Source organism: Pollachius pollachius (genome assembly GCF_949987615.1).
Source record: "Pollachius pollachius genome assembly, chromosome: 6".
NCBI lineage: Eukaryota > Metazoa > Chordata > Actinopteri > Gadiformes > Gadidae > Pollachius > Pollachius pollachius.
The window spans coordinates 17,778,147-17,795,366 of record NC_136939.1 but is presented as its reverse complement, the minus strand read 5'-3'; the positions used below and the strand labels follow the sequence as shown (position 1 = coordinate 17,795,366).

The 17,220-nt window shown below is 47.3% G+C and overlaps 4 protein-coding genes across 4 annotated transcripts; 2 read left to right on the top strand and 2 right to left on the bottom strand.

Moving 5' to 3' along the window:
- Positions 1-91: 91 nt before the first annotated feature.
- htatsf1 (HIV-1 Tat specific factor 1) lies at positions 92-4,771 on the bottom strand. The gene is made up of 10 exons (XM_079737866.1): positions 4,580-4,771; positions 4,088-4,252; positions 3,712-3,925; positions 2,939-2,986; positions 2,597-2,751; positions 2,291-2,454; positions 1,797-1,893; positions 1,608-1,697; positions 1,360-1,497; positions 92-1,037 (listed from the first exon to the last, which is right to left on the bottom strand). Exons 2-10 carry the CDS (start codon positions 4,250-4,252, stop codon positions 633-635), a joined length of 1,476 nt encoding a protein of 491 aa, XP_079593992.1. The 5' UTR covers positions 4,580-4,771; the 3' UTR covers positions 92-632.
- Positions 4,772-4,850: 79 nt separating this feature from the next.
- Positions 4,851-6,416, top strand: bod1 (biorientation of chromosomes in cell division 1). Its single transcript, XM_079738605.1, has 4 exons — positions 4,851-5,126; positions 5,331-5,455; positions 5,587-5,801; positions 6,128-6,416. The coding sequence occupies exons 1-3, from the start codon at positions 4,899-4,901 to the stop codon at positions 5,798-5,800; spliced, it is 567 nt and encodes a 188-aa protein (XP_079594731.1). The 5' UTR covers positions 4,851-4,898; the 3' UTR covers position 5,801; positions 6,128-6,416.
- A 1,752-nt stretch (positions 6,417-8,168) lies between these two features.
- On the top strand, positions 8,169-11,279 carry LOC307077181 (stanniocalcin-2-like; the record flags this gene model as incomplete). The annotated part of the gene is made up of 4 exons (XM_079738506.1): positions 8,169-8,292; positions 8,968-9,110; positions 10,140-10,351; positions 10,943-11,279. The coding sequence occupies 4 exons, from the start codon at positions 8,169-8,171 to the stop codon at positions 11,277-11,279; spliced, it is 816 nt and encodes a 271-aa protein (XP_079594632.1).
- Positions 11,280-11,949: 670 nt separating this feature from the next.
- On the bottom strand, positions 11,950-17,123 carry bnip1b (BCL2 interacting protein 1b). Its single transcript, XM_079737729.1, has 6 exons — positions 17,035-17,123; positions 16,327-16,419; positions 14,941-15,032; positions 14,283-14,390; positions 13,150-13,268; positions 11,950-12,688 (listed from the first exon to the last, which is right to left on the bottom strand). Exons 1-6 carry the CDS (start codon positions 17,116-17,118, stop codon positions 12,492-12,494), a joined length of 693 nt encoding a protein of 230 aa, XP_079593855.1. The 5' UTR covers positions 17,119-17,123; the 3' UTR covers positions 11,950-12,491.
- Positions 17,124-17,220: the final 97 nt, after the last annotated feature.

Sequence of the window (17,220 nt, the reverse complement as noted above, 5' to 3'; positions counted from 1 at the left end):
TATTTTTACTCTTGATTAGAGAGTAGCTTGTGTTAAGGGTACACAAATACCCTTAAGAATAAATCTACATTAAGAAGAACGGGAGCACAGGAAATGTATATAGGCATTTAAAATGATCAACTAAAGACCACTTTTTTTATGCCCATGCTGATGGCTGCAGAGTGGGGGGCTCCTATTCATAATGGACTTTAACAAGGATGGAGTTGGGTCCTCTGTCAAGATTAGTGATTAGTTGTCATGTCAATAAATATACGTATTCCTTTCAAAACAACTATTCTGAATGTATTCCTGAAGAACGTATGAGTGAAAGTAAAGCTGCAAACAGCCAGCCCATCGAGGGTTCAGGACACCCCTGTTGACGTAGCAGGCACCACAATGGTACTGCAGGTAGGCATCCTTATCAACTCCATTAAAGTAGGTCTTTACTCTATTCTAACTATAGACCGCATTCAAAGAAATATTACATTAATATATCTATGCATTGTTGTCTGACTACCTAAGAAAGAGAATCACAACATTTGGAAAAACATTTTAATTCTCTGCTGTGACCCAATTACGAAACATTTAACGTCATAACACAGCGACATCTCTCGTGTTTTGCGGCAGTTCAGTTCGCTTGGTGGCAGGTCCCATCAGGCCTCCTCATCACTCCCTGCTAGGCTGCTGTCGGTGGAGTCCGCTGCCTCTTCTCGCTGCTCTTTGGGCCGTGTTTCCGTGTCCAGGCTGGGCTGGGTGGTGGGCTCGGAGGTGGTGCTCCTCAGATCAGAACTAGGCTCTGGCTTGTTTGGGGTGGAGCCTGGTTTGTGAGGGGCAGGGTCTGGGGTGACAGGGGCAGGGGCTGATGTGTCAGGGGCGGGGCCTGATGTGTCAGGGGCGGGGCCCGACGTGTCAGGGGCGGGGCCTGACGTGTCAGGGGCAGGCTCTGGTCCACCGGCTGGGACAGTAGATTTTGGGTCCCCCTCTTTTTTGGCTCCTGGGTCCAGGAATTTGGACCAGCCTTTGAGGCGCTCCTCACGTTCTCTAGACGTCTCTTCCACCTACACACACACACACACACACACACACACACACACACACACACACACACACACACACACACACACACACACACACACACTTAGCCCTTTATGGAAGTGTCTCTAGACAAGATATATAAAGACCTTGGAGATAGGTTGTTATTTTGATATTTTATCCATATCTTTCGTCTATTTTAATGGCACAAAACCCATTGCCTACTAATAATGTTATGTCATTGGATAAAAGGATTTCCTAAAACAATGCCAATTTGAACTACAGTAGTAGTTTAAGGGAACGAAGATGTGTCTAGTTTATGGTTGAGGAGAAAAGACGCAAACGTGCCTGGTAGTCCGTGGTTCCATCCCAGAGGACAGCAGACAGCTGCCTCCCACCGAACCAGCGTCCATTAAGCGCCGCGATGCACAAGTCTGCGTGTTCTGGCTCCTTAAACGCTACGGAGGCGACCCCGTCCGGATGTCTCTGAAACACACACACACACACACACACACACACACACACACACACACTAAGTTCCTAAACTTTGATTCAAAGCATTCTTTAAAAAGTGAAATAACAGCCCGGTGACCTACATCGAAGACGATGACCTTCTTGACCTGGCCAAACTTCTCACACTCGGTGCGCAGGTCGTCCCGGTACTCGTTCAGCACCAGCGGGTCTTCCTGAGGGGCGCGGTCAACAAAAGGGGGACCATTGAATCAGCAGAACACGCCGGTCAATGTTTGAAAAAGGCCTCAAAGTGTGTGTGTGTGTGTCCTCACTTCAAAGTCGCTTGGATGGAACATGTTCTGGATGATGACAACCTTCTCAAACCTCTTCCTCACTTCTCCCTTTTTCTCCGGCCTCCAGTCCAACTGCCTGTACGGGACACACACACACACACACCATGCCACAACTTAGGATCCCCTCTTTCACCAGGGGGCGACACACAACTTAGGACCCCCGCTCCCACCAGGGTTTTAGACACAGTACCACCATGGAGGACGCAATCAATGAGGCACTGTGTGATAAGCTGAACAAAAGGGGAAGAAAGGTTGAAAACCGTCCCTGGGAGGGATGTTGACGGTGCTCACCAACAGCTTGGTGCAAATTATTTTCCAGCCCCCCCCCTTCCTAAAATTAAGTAATGCCATTGAAATAATATCATTAGTTTTCCCTTACATTAGTTTCCCAAATACATTAAATGATCCCCCCCCCCCCATGCAGTACTCCCCCCCCATGCAGTACACTTCCCCCCCCAGGAAGGCGGCCATACTTCTGTTGTTGTTGTAGTCTCTTCTTGTAGTCCTTGTTTTTCTTCTTCTTCTTGGTGGCGTCGTACTGACCCTTCAGCTCAAAGTGCGCCTCCTCCACGTGAAGCTTGTAACCTCTGACCTCAGACTCATCGATCAGACGCACAGCCAGGGCTACAGACTCCTTCTGCTCACACACGCACACACACACGCACGCACACACACGTTCTTTAACATGGAAATCCGAATGCTAAGTGTCTAGAGGACATTTGACAGTGGGAGTGTGAAAGGCTATGAATGACATGAGGAGGGCTGGGTGGGGGTCAAACCTTGAGGTAGCAGCAGAGGCCGTCTCCCTTGAGGTTGCCTTGTCCGTCTTTGTAGAGCTTCACCTTGTACTCCTCCGTGACGGGGTCCCTCAGGACGATGCCACACTTGGACATTAACTCCACAAACTCCTCGCTGCTGATGTCAAGGGGTAAGCCTATGGAGGGAGAACCACATAGTCGATCTTTCCCTTCAGCTGTCTTCTTGATCAGAGGAGAGGAGCTGTTGTCTTATTGAGTATGAGGAGAGGAGAGGAGCTGTTGTCTTATTGAGTATGAGGAGAGAGGAGAGGAGCTGTTCTTGAGTATGATGAGAGGAAAGGAGAGTGTTTTTGTAATACGAACCTGAAACATAGACGTTGGTGTTCTTATTGTCGTCCACGTCAAACCAAGCTGCATAGGACCAACAGAAAACAACCATGATTATTAATTTAGAAACAGTGACAGAGCATTAAGACCTTGGCTTTAGTGCCATTACAAACTAAAAGACAACGTGCATTATAACCTTTCCTTGTATGCCCATATACAGGAACCCTTAGTGTATACTAACAGCCACCCAGCAACACGGGCAACCTGAACCAAACCTCAGCCCTCGAAGCGTGGAACTCATTTCCCATCCCTCGGCATGTATGCGAAGATCCAAGAAGAGCCACTTTGCCGCGCTGTGACCTAAACACACCCTGTAACGTACAGCCCTTAGCCAAACCTACACGTACAGAGACCTAAACACACCCTGTAAACAGTACTACAGCCCTTAGCCAGACCTACACGTACAGAGACACACATCCTAGAGGTGGGCAAAGTGTCACCCGCTAATGTGGAGGTTTGCTTCCGCTAAACTCTATTCTGTGCTATTTACCCACCGCTTTTCAGCAGGACATTCAAACCCTTTTGCAACATCTTTCCCACATGGACATATTGCCTCTCCCACATATTGTCAATGAGCAGAACACTGCGTGCACATTAACTTGACGTGGAAGTATAAATGCAGGCAGCTCTGTGGTGGCGGCGTGCCACAAGTTCCTAGGGTTAGATGATGGGGTTAGGGTGCTATGGCTCACTCCTTCGACGTAGGAGGTGTTGAGTGATTGATCAACCAGAGGGCCCTTTGAACCCACCTGCCTCTGCTTTCCTCTTCTCTCCTTTCTGCTTGCCGTCCTTGGCCGCGTCCTGACCGGGCGTGTGGGTGGGCTCTGGGTGAGCTCCTCCCTTGTCTTTGGCGCTGGGGGCTGCTGGCTTGGTGTCGTCCGCTAGAGCAGCGTTGGCGTCCGGGGTGCCGTCCTCCTTGAAGCCGTAGTTGGCCTGGTAGGCGGCGATGAAGTCCTCGGTGATCTACAAGTACAAGACCAGTACAGTCACACTCAATGGGTGGGACCATGATAACAATATAAACACAGGCTGGAGTGGCCGCAGAACAACCACACTAACAAAAGGGCGGCAGCTTTTATCCTCTGAATGACACGATGTCGGGCTGAAAACTGTTAGAGAACTTACTTTTGGGAACCAAGCTTTCTTGTCGTGGTCCCAGTCATAGACGGTGCCATCCTGCGGGTCCGTGTAGGAGTACGGGTCAGAGCCGTCTACGTTTCTCTGACCGTACATCTGCTGCATCCGCAGCTGCTCCAGAAACTCTCGGTTCTTGTCTGTCCCGTCACTCATCTGCGGAGAGGAGAACATCAACATCATGGTCATTCCTGTCCCAGTCGTCCACCAAAAATAAAAATAACTATGAATTACAGTAGATATACATTGTGCGCCTCATTTTGAGTAATAAACATAACCTTGTAAATTCTAAAACGCATTAATCTGATGCTGCCTCAACACGCAGGTGCACGAGGTCAGTCAGCTTCATTCAAGTTGATCAAAATACGTTCCATGTTTCGTTTGATTATTTTGGCGTTGCTTAAAACATTTGAAGGTGACAGAGGTCGCCTCCTAATGTTTAATTTTCCGCTTGTATTTCAACTACCGACCAAGCCATCTTACCTTAACGGAAGACGTTAGAAGTCGTGAAACACAAGAGGTTTAGTGTTTAGTGCATATTTAGATTCGCTCGCGGAGCGTGCTGGAAATGTGGGTTAATGAAAGTTGATATCGTATCAACACTATATTAGTGAGGGCTAAAGTATGCGTCTATAAGGGCTAACGGGCTGGAGTTGTTGTTATATCTTCCGCGACTACGCTTGAACAATCTACTTCCGATGTCAACCTTGACTGAACTGCGCATGCGTGACCCCTCGAAAAGGAGCGCTCGATTTGTAGTTCGACAGTACCTTAACAGACAGGGAGCAGAACCACAGACTGTATGAAGGCAGATTTGAGCGTCTGTGTATTAGCTAGTGAGGATTTGTGTTCAATCAAAACCAACATTACTTTAGTTTCCGGCATGGCGGAGGGCGGCAGCAGCAGCGCCGCGGCGGCCAGCCTACCCCCGGGGGACCCGCAGCTCATCGCCCTCATCGTGGAGCACCTGAAGAACCGAGGGCTTTTTGATGAGTTCCGCAGAGATTGTCTGGCAGATGTGGACACTAAGGTACTAAAGAACAATTTAAGATTACTAATTGTCTGCGGAAAATATATGTACAACTTTAGTACTACACCAGAGGCTACTGCCAAACCAAGTAGTATTCATGGTTTGTAGGAGTGTGCAGTCTATGTTGCATATGCATCGAATACATGTGATGTCGCCGTGTGATGTATGATGGCTGTATTGACTAAAGAGCATTGATGTTCCCAGCCTGCCTATCAGAACTTGCGCCAGAGAGTGGACAACTACGTGTCCACGCAGCTGAGCACGCAGGAGTGGAACGCGTCCATCAACAAGAACCAGATGAGGAACGGTCTCCGGCAGAGTGTTGTCCAGTGAGCATCAAGTCCATGCCTCCCATCTGACTGATTAAACTTATGTTTCTGTTGAGGTATTTAAAGAGTGTCGATACCTATTGTGTTTGGATCAGATTTGGCTTTCAATGTGTCTTTAATTCTCGGTTTAGATCGTGTATGCTGGAATCTGGCGTGGACCGGATCATTACTCAAGTGGTGGATCCTAAAATGAACCACACGTTTCGGCCGCTCATTGAAACGGCCATTCATGATTTTCTGTCGGGGGAAAGGAAGGAGGAAGTCCCTGCAGATTCTAATCTTACACCTTCAGAGCCGCTGGATCAGCCGGAGATCCCCCCCTCTGCAGGCCCCACAACCCCCTGAGGTCAAGACCAAAGACGCTTACAGTGTCATGATTACTGCACTACATTCACACTAGTGCGTCTATATAGGAGGCCTGTAGGCCTTCCTGTGGTTTGTACGTCTTGAACCGGTGCACAAAAATAAGATCCAGTTAAGAAGCTTAATATATATTTTTGATTTATCTGAAACCAAATAGAGTGCGGTGGAAATAGGGCAAAACATGACAGCAAAATCCTCAGGGTCAGACATCAAGTAATCTTAACCTGTTATGTTATGTCATGTTAGTGCTCAGGGTCAGACATCAAGTTAACATAACCTGTTCTGTGGTTCTTCGTGTTGTTGCTCCAGGTTCCTGCTGTGATTGGATGTCTGCATAGAAGCTCTGTGACTGGTCACATGGTGTCATGTAAACGTTGGCTCCACAATGGGTTCCTGCTGGAGAGACGGTTCTGATGGTGAAAGGTGGTCTGAGGGTGCAGCTCTCTGCCAGTCGGCACTGGGGGGACAGGCTGGAACACATGCAGGGAGCTGTGCCATGAGATGTTTTGGAAATAGTTTTTATATTAAACTTTTAGGTCGGTCTGATTTATTTTAATTTTTGATGGATTAAATGTATGCATTAGTTATTTTGTATATTTCAAACAATAAATACATTGAATGAAAACATTGAAGGAGCTGAATTGTTTATAATCGTCTTTTAATTGTTTAATTTATACAAAGTGCATTCAAGGCAGCATCTCCAATGAGTGGATAAGCTGCAGGTATTTATTAAGGTAAAGTCACTTTAGTCACTGGAACAGTTTGCTGTGGTTACTCATAAAAGTCTGATCTTTCGGAATAATCTCTGAGCACATATTACATTCTACTAAACATTACAAACTTGTATTACTATATCACTATCACTAATTGTGTGAGACTGAACTTGAGTGACTAATTGGTATCTGCTGCTTTTATCCTTTTACTATTGAGCGCCGGAACTCTGAAGGTGAGGTAGAGTGTGTGTGTGTGTGTGTGTGTGTGCATGCAGACTCAGTGCTTGTGCAACTGTTATTGATTATCTAGTTGTTTTTGGGAAGAGACTGACACATGAACAAAATGAATGTTTGTCTGGTTTTGTAAGAGTATAAATGCCCATGTGATTTAAGCTCACTCAATCTGAATGGTGCTCCAATTAGGTTCAAACTGTTGTCAGTGGTTTATACATGTGTAGTTACTCTCACAATCCTTCCAAAATGAAAGAATAATGAAACAATCATTCGAGCTGAATAAACACACACACACACATGTTTACCGTCGAGAGAGTTGTAGTGTGTCCATGGGGGGGGGGGGTTAAGGGGCAGAGAGTACAAGAGTGCAGAGCATCCCCAGATATTTACACTGCACTGGGGGCCCATGCTGCTGGGCCCCGCCGTGTTCAGCAGGCACTGGTACCCCCCCCGGGGGCCACCATGTCCAGGGCCCGCCGTGTTCAGCAGGCACTGGTACCCCCCCCGGGGGCCACCATGTCCAGGGCCCGCCGTGTTCAGCAGGCACTGGTACCCCTCCCCCGGGGGCCGCCATGTCCAGGGGTCAATGTTTTTTAAAGGGGTCGAGGGTCATTGTGTAGGTGGCTGAGGTGAGGGAAGCCATGGTGTGTTGTTTTGAAGCAGGATGAGAAAGATACAGTGGACAAGATAAAGGGTTGGGGGGGGGGGGACTTGTCATCAAAACATTGAGAACATGAACAAACCCACAGCCTTTGATTATTGGTCGAGCCTAGCGACACACATTGACCCCCTGTCCCCGGCCATATGCAAACAGGGAGCATTTCCTAAGACAGCTTCATAAAAACAAATACTTTTGTTTGGGCTCGTAGTAAGAGGCCAGTTGACCTCCTGTCATCCCTCATGACACCGTCGTAGAACCAATCAGAACCACCACAAGCAGACCAAAGGAACGCTCTGACATGGGGGGGTCATATCTGCGACACACAGCAGAGGTCACACAGTTCAACTTCGGTGTGTGTGTGTGTGTGTGTGTGTGCGTGTGTGTGTGTGTGTGTGTGTGTGTGTGTGTGAGAGAGTGTGGATACAACACGAAATAATAATAATTGAATCGAACCTGATGCAGAAAGAAACGCATTATGCTATGTTCGTCTCGCTATCATTCAGTAAAATACTAAACTGTTTTCGGTTGTGTTCCTCTGATGCAGGTCTGCCCGCCGATTGGTCCACACAGCTCGCGTCTCGCCTCAGTCACGAGCGCGCAGCGGTTTATCGCCCAGTGTGTGAAGTTCTGACGCGCAGTCACACTGCATGCAAACTTATCAGCACTAGGTCATCATCGCGAAGACACAGCTACTACCACCGCGGTTCCGGAGATCATCTACGAGTTTGACTTCTGCATCGAAATGTCCCTACTAGTTTTACTTCTCCTGCTGGCGGTCTGCCAACAGGTGCTGATGGTGGAACCGGTGGACCCCCACGAGAAGCTCCTCAACCCCCCTAAACGGCGCCTCTCCTTGCAGAACACAGGTAACACGGTTTAATAATCCAATAATGGCATGTCAATAATGTCATTATTGGACTTAACTGAACCAGTGAGCATTAGTCCTATATGTCAAATTGTGGTGCGGACCGGTTCCATTTTGGCTCCCTGAATTCAGGGACCATATATCCTGTGTCCTCTTATCGTCTACCGACCAGGATCCGAGCGGAGAGTAAACCCTCCCCGCTACCTACCGGTGGCGGTTCTCCTGCTCTTTTGGCTGTCCCGTAATTCAGTCCGCTCCTCTCGGTCCCGTCCAGCACATCGCGCCCCTTGTCTCCGCAGCAGGAGACTGTTGACTCTGCCCCGTGCGCCATGTGCTCCGAAGCGTGCGTTGAGCCCACAGAACTAGAAAAACTCAGTTTACGTCCGTAATCTTAAAAGAACAGTTAAAAAGAGTGATCAGTGCTTCAAGGTGACTACTGCGCACATTCTCACAACCCAAGTCCATCGGAAGACGTCAGGTTCCAAATAGGTTACATTTAAATGCTAATCTAAAAACTGTTGTTTTTAGAACTGAGTCTGCTACAATAACCACGAAGTTATGTTGAAAATCAAATGAAAATTTATTTTACAATCAAACAAAAGTAAACTACTAGTCCTCTATGTTGTGTTTTCACCTATTTATTTTATTTTATTTTTATTTATTTATTTTCCTGCAGCGGAGATCCAGAATTGTCTGATAAGTTCAGGGGATGTAGGCTGCGCCACCTTTCAGTGTTTCAGCAACAACTCGTGTGAGATCCTAGGCCTCCACCACATCTGCCACACCCTGCTGCACAATGCGGGAAGCTACGACTCGCAGGTAGGACACTGTGCCGAACATCTGGAGTGTTCACGTTGTCGGACCTCTGGGCAGACTTCTTCATTGTGTCCATATTGTGCACCTGGTTCAAACATGAGATTAGATTTGAAAGCCTTTGTTAGGTACTGTGTGTGTGTGTGTGTGTGTGTGTGTGTGTGTGTGTGTGTGTGTGCGCGCGCGTGTGTGTGTGCGTGCGCATGCGTCTGTGCATACGTGCGTGTGTCTGACCACATCAGATGGACAAAATAAACTGGTCCTTGCTGTATGCAGATTTTCGGATCATTTGCGGACATGCCAATAATATAATGTGTAACATGCTTTGGGAATGCATGCAGACCACTGCACTGTAGCACTGTGGAGTATTGTTGAGTCAGAACACTGCGCTGTAGCACTGTGGAGTATTGTTGAGTCAGAACACTGCGCTGTAGTACTGTGGAGTATTGTTGAGTCAGAACACTGCGCTGTAGCACTGTGGAGTATTGTTGAGTCAGACCACTGCGCTGTAGCACTGTGGAGTATTGTTTAGTCAGAACACTGCATTCCACAGTGCTCCAGAAGGAACCAAAGCCCTTACATTCAGTCCCGTTTCGTCATGTTCTGTGTGTATTGTCGCCCACCTCCCCCTGGTGGTGTCGGTAGGCTATTCTCTTCATTAACTATAATACCTCAGGTGTGTCTTACTTTAACTCATTTTTGTCCTTCACCATCATGTGTTTCTAAACCTGGGCTGTGTGTGTTTGTGGTCTGCATGCGTGCTTGTGTTTGTGTGCGTGTATGTGCATGTGTGCATGCTTGTGTGTGTGTGTGTGTGTGTGTCCATACGTGCGTGTGCTTGTGTGTGTGTATGTCCATGCGTACGTGCGCGTGTGTGTGTGTCCATGCGTGCGTGCGTGTGCTTGTGCGTGTGTGTGTCTGTGTGTGTGTCCATGCGTGCGTGCGTGTGCTTGTGTGTGTGTGTGTCCATGCGTGCGTGCGTGTGCTTGTGTGTGTGTGTGTGTGTCCATGCGTGTGTGTGTGTGTGACTCTCAGGGTAAGTGGCTGGTGAAGGAGGCCCTGCGCTGCGCGGCTCTGGGCCTCCGGCAGCGCTCCAGCTGTGTGAGCCGGCGCTGCGGCGCGGTGGGCGCCATGCTGTCCTCCCTGCTCAGGGAGTGCTTCACCGAGCACCGGCTCTGCCTCGCGCTGCGGGACCACCCCCACACCGTGGGGGACCTGGTGCACTTCCACCTGCTGACCCCGCCGGGGTGAGGGCACGCACGCACACACACACACGCACATACACAGATGCATACACACAAGCACATACGCACGCACACACACACACAAGCACATACGCACACACAGACACACATGCACGCACATACACACACACACACACACAAGCACATACGCACATACACAGATACATACACACACATGAACTTGCACGCACATACAGATGCATACACACAAGCACATACGCACGCACATACAGATACATACACACACATGCACTTGCACGCACATACACACATTCATACACCCACATAAAAAATACGCATGCACACACATACATACACGCACAAACATTCAGACATACATACACAAACACAAGCACTCGCATGCAAATACACATCAATTCGCACCCACAACCCATATCTGCACACACATACAAACCAAACCCACAAGTAACTATAGCTACACCACCAAACATACCCACACACAACATGGGATATCTATAGGTAACTACCCGTCAAATATCCCCTTCAGAAAGACATGCTAATCAGCTGTTTCTTCTTTCATCTCAGTCCTGTTGGTGCTGGGGGTCGATAGTGATTGTGTGTTTATCCCACCAGGCCATATGTTGAGCTGGTCAACTTCCTGTTGGGCTGTGGAGAGGAAGTGAGGTCATGGGTAAGCGGCAGGCTGCGTGCACAGTGCAGCCAGCAGTGGGGCTCGTCAGTGTGCGCGGCCATCGGCAGCGCCTGTCCCTTCAACCAGTCAGATCTCACCCTGCAGCCCGCCATCGTACCGCCTCGCACCATGCCCCAGCCAATCACGGGGCAGAGCCCTCTGCCGCAGCACACACACAGATCTGGTGTGGAGGACGACAACGCTTCCACCAATCAGAGCGACGCTGGGGCCCGCCCAGGGCTGCCTGTCTCTGGGGAGGTCAATGTCACAGGGTTATAGGTCAACACAGGGTCAGGGTTAGCCTAATCCTGACCCCTGACACATGGGGGGAAATAAGTGGGCAGACAGGTCCAAGGCAGCAGACGGACAGTCAGACAAGTGTGCAGTTAGCCAAAGGTCACGCACTTATGACTTTACAACAGATGGTTGGTAATAGCGGAAGTTACTACCTCTATTGACTATTGAATGGGAGATAAATGCATAGAAGGTGGCATTATCTTGAGATGTTAACTAGCTGTTTATTCTCTTTAGAATACACATGACTTGATGAACACGACTACCTCACACACCATATTGAACTTCCAACATACATACACTAGGAAATTATCTTGAACATTGACATCTTTCTGGTGGGCAGCAGATATAGTCTGTCTATTTAAGTTCTTTATTTTTTATTTATGACTATACGTCCTACACAATTAGTTATAGCTAGCAGTTTTGCCTGTGAAAACGATTGTTACCTGAACCTGTTGAAAGAAGCATTTCCATTGTAATTTGAATATCATTCAGGGTTTGACATCGAACACTTTTCCAGTAATCTTTTTTTTAAAGTCATGCTTTCATGGATGCATACACAAATCAAATGTTGATTAAAATGATTCAACTTGTATCCTTAAGTCAAATTAATTCACCACACACACACATACACAAACACACACAGACACACACATTATTAAAAGATGTCAACAGGTTGAAAGTGTAGACAACTTTATTCAGGTGTAAACACAAGACGAGTGTGCAATTCCCAAGTGGTTGCAGAAGCGGCGTCTTGAAAGAAGGCACTAAGTAACAGAGCTGTTGTTGACCCGACCTGCTTTCAGAGCTACCGCACACACAACCCACCGGAGGGATAACAGACCTGTGAATAGACTAAAGCAGACCTATGGAGAGGATTCGACCTGACAGGATCCGCCCTGGGGACCTCGGCTCGTAGCCCAGGACATTCTCACTCACAACATCTAAATCTTTCAGAAATCCCTACTTGCGGGATCACAGCCCTCTCAAGTGGGGAGACAGAAACATGATGGCTTTTATATTCATACAGACTCCGCCACCGTTAGCTAGCTAACCCTTAGCTAACCCTTAGCTCGCTAACCCGGTGAATGTGAGCTAGCTTACTACCGAACACTCACCGGGTTAGCTAGCTAAGGGTTAACTAACCCTTACCCTTAGCATTCCCAGTTAGCTACCCGGGGCAGCGTCGCTAGCTAGCTAGAGGAAGGGGAAGAGCCTCTTCTTGAGGATGTAGAGCACGGTGGCCAGGAAGAGCGCCAGCGCCAGGAAGATGAGAAGCTTGTCCGTGAGCTCGCGGCGGTTGTACTTGAGGATCAGCTTGCGGCCCAGGTGGATGGTCCCGGTCATGCTCCGGAACTCCTCATTGGTCTCCTGCACCGTCTTGGAGGAGGTGACTGTAGGACCAGGGAGGGGTTCAGGAAGAAAGGGAGTAGGGTCAAAAGAGTGATGAAAAGGGATCTCAAAATATCTTTTTAAAAGGGGTGATGGTATACCATCAGGTGTGAGTGGGATTAGCCATTACAAGTCCATGGAAAATCTGCCTTTTCTTGTGTTTTAGTGACATCCCAAGTGGGCGTGTCCACCGAGATGTACGCTGGATCGATCAGTCTACCAGCCTCCCCAGTGGACTGTAGCAAATGTGGCTCATCTATCCATCATACATCTAGTTGGACACGCCCACTCACACCTGGTGGTATAATATCAAAGACCGAAGGGTAAAAGCAAGAGTAAGGAAAAATGTGCGATGATTCCGTAAAACATTCCCGGTTCTAACACTCGCGTGGTTTCACTGCAGTGTCAGTGTGGGGCTTCCTTCGTGCTGCAAGAGGCTGAAAAAGGAGCAGGAGGGCTTTACCCAGAGAGCCCACGGTGTCTTCACTGTGGTGAACCTGCTCCGCCATCATCCTGCTGATGGACATCAGACTCTCTGTGATGTCGCTGCTGGTGTGCACCAGACTCTCCTTGGTCGCCTTCCTGGTTTATGCGCGCCCGCGCGCGCGCACACACACACACACACACACACACACACACACACACACACACACACACACACACACACACACACACACACACACACACACACACACACACACACACACACACACACACACACACACACACACTTTACCCACTGTAGCGAAGCACTTTATTTGCCTCCAGGACAGTCTGTAAGCAGCAGGTCAGTGAACGTTGTCTTGTTACTCTCCTTAGAGGAGATACTCCCTTACTTTGGGTTATCAGTAAGGCTTTATATAATCTACCCTTAGAGGAGATACTCCCTTACTTTTGGTTATCAGTAAGGCTTTATATAATCTACCCTTAGAGGAGATACTCCCTTACTTTTGGTTATCAGTAAGGCTTTATATAATCTACCCTTTGTGCAGAATGATTTGAAAAGATCGGGTGGAAAGAATATAGGCCAGCCACATCCTGACCAGCCGAGTTCCTCCTCTAAACCAGTTTAGTCTGGATAGAACCATGGTTCTATCCAGACTAAACTGTGGTGGCAGCAGCAGCAGCCGCTTTTGAAAGCGCCTGGCCCTTCACACCGCCGCGCTGAACCCTCTGGCAGCGGGGCGGTTATCAGGGCGGTTGCCGTGCGGCGGTGTGCAAGCGGGCAGAGCGCGAGCGCGCAGGGGGAATTTTATGAACGGTGAATGTAGGCGATAACTTCCCTGCTAAAAGTATTTCATTGCAGTTATACCCAACCGGTATTTGCGAAAAATAAACACTGAAGTTAAAGCTCTGTCGCAAAACGATTGACACGTATCCGTGCACATTTTTAAGTGGGTATATGGAAATCCTGGAGCGTTCCTCGTGGGTATACGGCGTATACCTGCGTCTCACGTAGACTACACCACTGAGTCTTCTCCCCTGTGTCTGGGGGTGCCGCCGGCCTCCTGGTCTGTAGGAGGGTTTGAGTCCTCTTACCTCTGTCTGGGGGTGCCGCCGGCCCCCTGGTCTGTAGGAGGGTTTGAGTCCTCTTACCTCTGTCTGGTGGTGCTGCCGGCCCCCTGGTCCAGCAGCTCCTCCTTCTCCAGGCTGTCTATGGCCAGCTTGCAGGCCAGGTTGGCCTTGCGCCACGCTGTCTGGTTACTGGACAACATTGAACAACAAATACTTGTTGCTATGCAACACTCGGTATGGAAGCTTATTTTGGTCTACTCAGGCTCTAAACACACTTACAGTCCCTAAGGGCTTCAGAGGCCACCTCTTAGGACACCCCCTAACGTAGTGAGGATCCCCCCTCCCAGAAACATAACGGTAGCATAACAAGTTTAAGTTAAGTTCAATAGATAGGAAAGGACAAATGAGGCCATGGTGTAGTGGTGATAGCTAGTGGGTGAGCAGGAAGCTGTCTGGCCTCCAGAGGAAAACAAACAGGCCAGCTGTCTCTGGGGTGTCACTATACGTTTAAAGCCCATACGTTTTATTTGATCAAAAACGTACCAATGGATACAATTCTTCATGGCTGAGAAATGGTTATTTGTTTTGTGAAGGTCCTTTCATAGCACCTGTCCTTTTATACGAGTCAGTACTCAACATTCAAATTGCTGGCTGTAATGCATGAGTAAACACTAGAAATAGGTTGCATAAAATAAGATGAGCAACATATGACCGCGTCTCCATGGGAATCTTTGCCTACCTTAGCATCTGCTTGCGCTGGCTCTCAGTTTCCAGCTGAATTGCCAGTCTATCCGTTTCCTTATCCTGTTCCCTGGACATTTGCTCCAAATCCTGCTCACAGAAAAACAACGCAATCAACGCATTCTGCACGTTCCCTATTGGCTAAAATAATACAACAGCCCATTCATCGATCAAACCCGAGGCCGCGGCTAGCATAGCAGCTCTGACGCGAAAAAACAGATGACGCGATTCAGGCGTCCTGACTGGGGGTGAGGGACAGGGGACTCCTCCCTGTCGACAGGCTCGGAGCGACTGAGGTTGGCCATCACAAAGGGGCTCAAAACGATTTATTGAAATAAAACCAAATATTATGTACTCATTTTGGTTCTTTACATCCTTAAATGTATTATTTATGGATTGAGTATCAAGGTTTGATTTACTTTCAAGGATGAAAGACACCAAGATTCATGAATTCTTTCATAATGGCAACGTAAACTATTTAATTGAGGGAATTTAGAGTTCATCTTGTATTTCTTCACCCCACGCTGAGGGCCACTTCCTGCCAGTCCATTCAACACAACATCTGGAGCAGGGGTTATTTATTAACGAGAAAATGTCAAACTGGCACTGCATGTTGAAAAGGTTGTTGCTTTTCAACATGCAGTGCCAGTTTGACATTTTCTCGTTAATAAGTGTTCCTTAAGCAACAATATAGTCCACAATCATGCATTAACATTTTAAATGTTTTTTGGGTTGTTATATTTGCAGCATGGGCTAAGAAATTATAATTACATATCAGAAGCATTCAGAAACTCATTCAAAAACATATTTGCACTGTAAGAAATGTAAAAAATGAGAATATATGAGAATGTTGGAACCATCCACATCAATATCTTTAAGACATGTACATCTTTGCAAAACCATGTGAAGGCAATGCATATAGGCCACTTGCAACAATATTTTAAATATTTTCTTCTCTATTACTCACAACATAGGTTTAAAAACTATTAATTGATCCCATTTTAGAACACTGCTTTCTGTAACTGATTTAAACATATTTGCACAGGGAGGAAATGCCCAAAACAGAATAAAGTGCAAAAAAATAATGGTAGCAATGATTATGCTGCCGCATTGTGCTGTGAATTTTTTTATTAATAATAATAAAAAAAAGTGTGCCAATGATTTTTTTTTTCAACTATGCCAATGATAATGCTGCCCCGTGCCAGTGGTGGCACGCGTGCCTAGGGTTGCCGACCCCTGATCTAGAGTGACCAGCAGCTCCTTCATGAGGTAACACAACATCTAGAGTGACCAGCAGCTCCTTCATGAGATAACACCACAGCTAGCGTGTAGAGCAGCTCCTTCTATGAGCTAACATAGCAGTGAAACCTTCTTCAGATCTAACCTGTATCCTGTGCCGAAGCTGGTTGAACTTCTCTTTCACTCTTGCGTTGAACTCAAGGAGAGAAGCCTGGGGTCCAGGACACTCTATGATGTCCTACAGGTAACACAAACACATAGTTATATTGTCAATCAATCCAGCATGACCAAAAAATAATTGCCCTAAAGTTTTGTTGATAGCAACTCGGAATATCGAGAGTTATTGCTCATTTCTGGCAAAGGGTTTAGGAATCCCCTCTCGCTGTATGTCAATGCAACAGGAAGAAATTCACCGTATCAGTCATTCTACAGTCGTGGAGATGTCGTCGATTTGGCACATGTTGCGACAAGAGACTGACGAAAGTAGATCATGAAAGACAAATGTGGACTGTTTTCAAGCTGTCCGTAGAGGTGGAATATTGGTCAGTTTATCGACATTAAATACAATCAGATATGTCTTACTTTCATGAATGGTGAACTCATGGCGTAGCCAAATATCACAAAGCCATTTATGAAGGAGCTTGTACCCCCCCTCTCTCTCTCTCTCTGTCTAATATATGTTATATGACCTGGTATGTCTATATATGTCTAATAAATATTCAATATTACATATATGTCTAATATGTATGCTTTATTACCTTTATGTCAAGATATTTAAGGTAGAACAATAATTGTTGGAAATGCTGTTTTAGAAGGCAAACAAACCCACGCAATTTGGTAGGAAAACCCTCACCTGAATGATGGCCTTTATCTCAAGATCATATTTGATTATTTCTTGCCCACAAATACGGACGTGTACGTCTGAGGAAGACGCCATTTCTGTTGTTTTACGGCAGCCCAGTGGAGACAATCCGCACCAAACGCGTTTATTGCCTGACGCACAAGCAAGGAAATCAGCGCATGGACCTGAATCAGCGGA